Source organism: Salvelinus alpinus, chromosome 7 (genome assembly GCF_045679555.1).
Source record: "Salvelinus alpinus chromosome 7, SLU_Salpinus.1, whole genome shotgun sequence".
NCBI lineage: Eukaryota > Metazoa > Chordata > Actinopteri > Salmoniformes > Salmonidae > Salvelinus > Salvelinus alpinus.
Window position 1 is genome coordinate 23,480,271 of NC_092092.1, and position 7,548 is coordinate 23,487,818.

The 7,548-nt window shown below is 42.6% G+C and overlaps 1 protein-coding gene across 1 annotated transcript; it reads right to left on the reverse strand.

Moving 5' to 3' along the window:
• Window positions 1-1,753: 1,753 nt before the first annotated feature.
• LOC139580628 (delta-like protein D) lies at window positions 1,754-7,548 on the reverse strand. The gene is made up of 11 exons (XM_071409497.1): window positions 7,007-7,548; window positions 6,596-6,886; window positions 6,096-6,156; window positions 5,733-5,990; window positions 4,933-4,993; window positions 4,689-4,819; window positions 4,244-4,413; window positions 3,822-4,038; window positions 2,872-3,703; window positions 2,627-2,753; window positions 1,754-2,499 (listed from the first exon to the last, which is right to left on the reverse strand). The coding sequence occupies exons 1-11, from the start codon at window positions 7,058-7,060 to the stop codon at window positions 2,494-2,496; spliced, it is 2,208 nt and encodes a 735-aa protein (XP_071265598.1). The 5' UTR covers window positions 7,061-7,548; the 3' UTR covers window positions 1,754-2,493.

Here is a 7,548-nt window from a genome sequence, read left to right on the forward strand (position 1 = left end):
AAACAAAATGGGCACATGGAAGTGGTCTGTAACGTTTTAACCAAGGCTAAGAAGACTTTCTATTACATTTATAAAGCACAAAATAGATATGTATTTAGAGACACACTCTGCTTTGTATTTGAAAGCATATTCCAGGGAAGAGAATAATATTTACACTTTCATTATTGTTGTTAGAATTGTAATGCCAAAGAGGGTCAATGCTGCTATTGACCTTCCCTCGTTTGAACCCTATTCAAGACAGCAGCATCCCTTTCGCAATAAAGAAAGAATCAAAATGAACTACAAAGTGAGTTCTCAAAAAGATTGCTTGTCATACATTACCAATAACCTGGGGAAATACTGTGATTAAAATAGCAGGTTTATAAAGCAGGTCTGGTTGATAAACATTTGCTGTACCACATCATTAAAATGGTCAGAACATGAGGTTGACTTTCCTCGTCCCTGATTGAAGTTGCTAGTAAAAAGACGCCAACACTCTCACAGCTGTTTGATTCAAGAGCTTGTTTATCATTTCAGTGAGTAACCTGACAGTACACATTCAACTACACATTCTGGTCAGAATATAAAATCTATATGCTGCTGCAGTCAGATCTTTGTTCAGATGGCGAACTAGTGGAGCTCATTTTTCACTTTAGAATGAACCTTTAGAGTGTCAGTTAACTGATACATTTCTTAGGTATCTTACTGTAGCATGTTAACAGATGGATGCTATTTATCAAATAGAAAAAGGATTGAACATAAACATAACTCTGGATCAGCATTCTATAGTCAATATTATTGTTTGGCTCTCTTGTGCTTATACACTGGTACAGTATACTGTATCTGCCTCATACTCCCCAATTCTGGAATGGTGTGTCTCTCTAGTCACCATCTGGACAGCTGCAAGTCAATGTGTTATTCAGTCTAGTTTTCAGCTGTCCACTGCTCACTCAGTGCTTCAAAGACTGATTATGAATGAGTAAAGAAAGACTTACATACTGTGCATATAGTAATGATGTATTTTCTTCCTGCTTTCATATCCGAAAGGGCTGTTCGACTGTCCCCATAGGTTAACTCTTTTTGGTTCCATGTAGAACCCTTTTTGGTTCCGGTAGAACCCTTTTGAGTTCCATGTAAAACCCTCTGTGGAAAGGGTTCTACATGGAAGCCAAAAGTGTTTTACCTGGAACCAAAAAGGGTTCTTCCAAGGGTTCTCCTTTGGATACAGCCGAAGAACCCTTTTAGGTTCTAGATGGCACCTTTTTTCCCAAAAGTGTATATTTGTAACCATTTGTCATGCTAGTTTGGTTTCTCCTTGAGTATGGACCAAATAAGTATTTGACGAGTACAAAGGGCAAGTTACTTGTACACTACCACTAACAGCTTTACTAAATGACATTGAGATAAGGTTTAAACTAAGTTGGAAAACTCTGACCAGCACATTTTCCAGGGGTGGTTTCTTTTTTTGACAGAGGGTTCTTTCTTCCTAAAAATAAATTGCCATCAAGATGAGGGTAGTAATTTGTGATTACCGGGTGTGTCTTTGTCTCACTTAGTGAGGTACCACAGGGAGACAGTTGCATGTTGCATCAGGCCAAGAATACTCACACAGTTTGCAGTGAGACTACTTAGAGAACTTGAGGTCAAACATTGTGTGCATGTACTGTATGTCAAAGAGAAAACGCAAGAGAAGTAACTCTAGTATTCAATGTTGGATGTTTTGGGTGACATGTTATGGTGTATGTGAATATCACAAAGACACTTCTACGTTATGTTAATTATTTCATACATTATTTATTTTGGAAAAATATTTTGTTGATTTCCTTCATGGGCAACAGTGATAAAACAATTCCAATAGCTTCTGTACAATGCTTCTTAAATACATTTATGTTGGAAAACAAAGTCACATTGACCTGAAGTGCCTTATATACATTATACATATTTGCAAAACAAACAAAATGAACTTAAATTATATCAAAATGTACTCTACAAAAACCACAAACAAATGGAACACATAATGTAATTAAATTAAAAGAATACATCTTTGAGAAAAAAGCAACAGTATTTTAACAAATTTGAAGGTAGTGTTTTCCCCTCTCTAAACCAATTCAGAAGACTGGCTCAAAGGATTTACAAATATACACTGCAGTCAGTGCATACTCATTATACACAGTAATTAACTCAAATGTGTATGTTTAAATACATATTAAAAAGCAACCCTCCATAGTGCAATGAGGTAAAAACTGTCCTCACAAGCAGTGCAACAAGTCCATATTACGCACGTTCCTGGGAAACATAACTTGTGAGAGCGCGGGCCAGTGTGGTCCAACATCCTTTTTATCTGCAGTCACTGTGCTTACTTCAGTCGAGAACCAGCTCATTCTGAATATCACTTTCAATGTCTTAGTCTCACAGCAGCAGTCACACGAAGGGAAACCTTTCCCCTGGGTTTGAGCAGCATTCACCGGAGTAAAACCTCCTGTAGAGAAGACGAGCTACACCTCAGCTGTGGTGTTACACCTGGGGAAGACAAGAGGCAAAGATGCTTTAGTTTCAGAGTGTTGAGCTTTTCGCGGACCAGTGAAAACGAAATATGCAAACTGAAAAGAGATATTAGCAGTGGTGAAAAAGAGCCAACTCAACTCACCTCAGTCGCAATGATACATTCATCTTTCTCGTCTGATATGACGTAGACTGACTGGTACTTTGTGTCATTGCACATCGATGCTTCGTTGCACGTCGACTCCTCTGGACGTTTATTTTCTGAGGCGTCACTGAGAACACAAGAAAAATAAATACATTAACATCAACATTCACCAAGACTCTTCAGACACAAGCATGACTACTCCCATATGTAGCACATAATTTATATCCAAATGTGTAGATATTCACCTCTTTAAACTTTTTCTGTGTTTATCTTCGAAATCACTGTCCGAACACAGAGATTCGGAACAATTTGATTCGGAACACTTTGCCACGGTCTTTTCTTGGTCCTCTTTCGACACATCTTCTGGCTTCAACTCATGCACCAGATTATAATCCGTTGACGAGTATCGGGACTTGTAGCCATTCTGCTCTCCTCCAGCATTGTCCGAGTGAAAGTCCACTTTCTTATTGGTGTTCTTGACCCCCGTCGTGCCGATCACGCTGACAGATAGGTCCTTGTCAGGTCGTTGACAGTTGTTGGCCAGGTTGTTCATGGTCTCACTCTCACTGTGGTTGTCTCCCTGCTGACTCCTCTGCTGCACCTTGACCCGTATGTAAACTACCAGCATGGCACAGGCCACCAGCAGCAGCAGGGCCAGGATAATCCCAGCACACACCGCGGTCCAGGGGAATGTGCCTTGGTCCTGGTCATCAGAGTATCTCTTATCAGCTCCCTCTAACCCGGGCTGTCCCTGGGGGTGCGCTGGCAGGAGGAACTGGCAGTTATGGCCGCCGTAGCCTGGCACACAGGCGCACACGTAGCGGTTCTTCCTCTCATGGCAGGTGGCTCCGTTGTGGCAGGGATTGTGCTCACATTTGCTGATGGGCGAGCTGCAGTTCTTGCCGGTGTATCCAGGTGGGCAGGTGCAGGTGTAATCGCTCATGCCATCCGAGCATGTGCCACCATTCTGGCAGGGGTAGTTGGCACACTCATCAATGTTGTCCTCACAGTTGGCTCCGGAGAAGCCCTCAGGGCACTGGCACATGTAGGAGTTCACAAGGTCCATACACTGAGCACCTGGAGACATTAGAAAGACATGTTAACTGTCTGTTCCAGTATTCATTCATGTCCTCATACTTACAGTAGAAAGATTCAACCGGTAAACACAGAACTGGAGAACTTTGTTTCAGCTTACCGTTGGAGCATGGGTTGGAGGTGCAGTGGTCGATCTTCTTCTCACAGTTGAATCCGGCATAGCCAAGAGGACACTGGCAATAGTATCCTCCCTCTGGGTTGTCAGCACAGCGTCCGCCATTAAAGCAAGGCCCATCGGCACAGGTCATGGCACTGAGCTCACAGTTATTGCCATAGAAGCCAGGGGGGCAGGTACATTTGTATGTGTTTTCTTGATCCTGTCAGAGGAAAGACAAAGCACTTGCTTAGCAAAAGTTACAACTCCCTAACGACTTGTTATTAACTTGTTATCAACATGCTACATTCACCAGAAGGAATGCTTGCCAGCTCTACCATAGAAGAACCACACACTATGTGACATTACATCACTGAGAAATGCTTTCTAATGTAACTAATGAGTGGCAGCTCAGCCAAACTACTTACAGTGCAGCTTCCCCCATTCCGGCAGGGGTTGTCGGAACATTTGTTGACCTCAATCCCACAGCTGGCCCCAGAGAAGCCGGGTTTACAGGAGCAGGTGTAGCTACCCTGGCCAGTATTGGTACAAGTGGCTCCATTCATGCAGGGCTTGTGGTGTGTGCAGTAGTTGAGATCTGAAACAGACAATGGCACATGTGGCTTAGTCTTCTGAGAGTTAATGTACAGTGATATCCAGGATGTTCTACGACTTATTTTGAGGCGAAGAAAGCACACCCCACCAATGTTTTCACCAAGTTCGGATTGCAGTGTACTATTCTCTGAACCTGATTGGTATAGTGCCTTAAAGAACAGATACTGCATGCCGTCTCAAAACCAGTAGAGTCTGAATATGGTGGATAATGACAGAAGAGCACTAGTTAGTTGCATATGGGAGATAAACAGAACTCACCTTGGTTGCAGAAGAGGCCACCCCATCCCTCCAGGCAGTTACACTGCCATGGCTGCTGGCAGGTGCCGTGAAGACATCCTGGGTAGCGGATGCAATCATCACAGTAACGCCCACTGAAGCCAACTCTACACCTGTAACCACACACAATGCAAATGGTTAGATACTGGCATATATGAAACTATACCAAACTGTGATCCTGTTGACTGGTGTTTAACACAGAGCTGGACAGGTCATTGGGACTTACTTGCATTCACCAGGCTTGTCACAGAACCCGTGCTCCTCACCACAACCAGGAAGACAGATCGCTGTAATGAAAGAAACCATCACACGTGAATCATGGGAATCTAACTCATTGGAACATGTGTTTATACCAGCATAGCTTCTTTTCAGATGGGCCCTTTTCAGTAAACACTGGCTAATTCATTTCAGTGGGCTGGTGGCCCCATTAGCCATTACCTAGAAAATACGCTCCCCTTGTCACCAGGGGGACCAACATTCTGCTTAACACAGTTGCTCCCACACAAAAGATTCACACACAAAGGCTTCTTTTTCTCCTAACTATGGGTCAGAAGTCCCTTTTTTTCCTTTCTGCTCATACAGCCCCTCCCCTTAATGTCCCCGAGTCTGTGCAGATAAGAGTGGACAGCTGGTGTACATGGTGCCAGTGCAGGACAGCTGCTCCATTGTCTACTCTCACTCAGCAGCTGCCCGCTTCCAACAATGCCTCACCGCACTAAGCCAATCAACGCCAAGCGCACTGCCAAGTAGCCAATCAGGCATTACATTTAATCTATGGCACGCGTGTGATTATTCGGCAAACTTCTCTCATTTAAATTTGCCTAAACAGTAGCATAGACACCTGTTGCAACCCAAATGTTTGATAAGTGAAACTATTTGGTAATAACACATAATTTATTCTGACTAAAGACTGCAAATTAACCACATTAAGAATACTTTTGTCAAAGAAAAAGAAAAACGGATCAACAAATGTTAAAGTAGGCTAAGTATGGGAAAGGAAAAGTAAGGAGGATGCAGTCTACTTACGTTCTGTGCAGTAGGTTCCCTTCCATCCTGAGTTGCAGATGATCTCACCACGGTCCCCACAGGTGAAGTGACCAAAGGCATCATCTCGTGGACGGCAGAAAACAGAACAGCCCTCCCCGTAGTAATGCTCATCACAAACAAATCGGTAGGAGTACTTCAGCTCTGTTCTTCCACCAGTCTGTAAATCAGAGGACCACTCATCTCCCACTGTCAGATGCCTCTGAGTGGTGAAGCGACTGATCAGACGTTCAGGGTTATCTGAAAATGGTGAATACAGGAATTAGTACATATATCCCTATACATATTTACAATTAATGACGATATACATTTGTTTGGTGACCTGTTGCACTCTATGGAATTTACCTGTTGAAAGATCATCATCGGAATCTGTGTGTAGGGCCTCAATGATCAGAGAGAATGTCCCCTGTTGAGAAAAAAAAGAAGGGGAAAAAATATAATAATGAACAACTGTGCCAAAGGGTTATAAGATGCTGAGGCACCACTGTCCATAAACATCAGGCTATTTCACATGTGAAGGATGGCGTCTGTTAGGCCTAATAATAGAGGTGTGCCACCTTTAGGCTTCACACTTAATTCAACCAGGTTCACACTTACTCATAGCTGTAAAATGAAACGTTTCAGGAATTTCACGCAGAGCTGCCAATTATATGCCATCTATGAGGATGTGAAGTTTCCCACCCTGATAGCATTTGTTAAACGTGCCCAAGTCCCCCTCCTGTCCTAATATAGGCTACATTTCACGACCGTTACTGACATTGTCAATGCCCCATAAGTGGTGAGCCCTGAGCATGCTGACAAAGCCGACATTGTATAATTTTACAAAAATGCGCTGAAACACTCACCGGCCACGTGAATCCAAAAGAAAATGGAATAGGATTGGCGAATGCTTCTGCAGTTGTTTCAGGCACTTGGAAGGAGTTTGATCCGAGGACAGGAGTCACCGCACCGCCATAGGTACAAGGGGGTTCCGGTGTTACGTTAACTTGATAATGCTTCAAGCAGATTCTAAAAAACGTTTTGCATTCACACTGCTGAATCCCAGAGGCTCCTTTGCAGCAGTTTGTATTGCCTGTCACTCCTTTCTTGTTGAGAAACTCTTGTAACTTCAACTCGAAAACGCCTGAACCAAGACCCTGTAAAAACACAATAAAAACATTAAGGTTGTAATATGTTTTCTATATGTACACATGACTAATGAATATGCCTACACTTAAATTACAAATCAATTCAAGGGAGAGTCAAATTCGCAATACCTGGCATATCAAGATACAAAGGATGACAGCTATCGCGAGCGACTGGCGTCCCATTGTGGTGAGAATATTCAATAAATAGTTAAATGTCCACGAGCCAGGGCAATTTATGTATGACCCAGCTCAGAAAATCATCGAGAAAGTTATTTTCCGTTATCAAAATTCCCAATTATAAAATGAGTACGGTCTTCAGACGTTTTGAATGGAACTGGAGTTTATCTCGATGCTTCTCAGTGTATCTTCATGAACAAAGTTTACAGTACAATGTAATCCTCAACAGTGGTGCTGGTGACGAAAAAATCCCGACGAAAAATGTGGGAATGAACTCGAAATTCCGTGCCAAGGCGTTAATTCCAATCCAGTTATGAGATAATGCAGTTCAATACAACTTCTGATTTGAGGGTGCAAAGGAGACAACCCAGTTTTAGGGTTGCTTGTGTTTTATTTATTTCCCCTTGATTGATAATGAGAAAAAGTTGTACTGATCCAAAACACTTCCCCAAGGCTTTCTCAGTTATTCTCCCTATGTAGCTATGCGTGTGTCT

Coding starts and splice junctions, on each gene's coding strand:
- LOC139580628 (XM_071409497.1), bottom strand. CDS start 7,060: ATGGGACGCCAGTCGCTCGCGATAGCTGTCATCCTTTGTATCTTGATA. Junction 6,157..6,595: donor CTTTTGGATTCACGTGGCCG/GTGAGTGTTTCA, acceptor TTTTCTCAACAG/GGGACATTCTCTCTGATCAT. Junction 4,994..5,732: donor GGGAACCTACTGCACAGAAC/GTAAGTAGACTG, acceptor CTTTCATTACAG/CGATCTGTCTTCCTGGTTGT.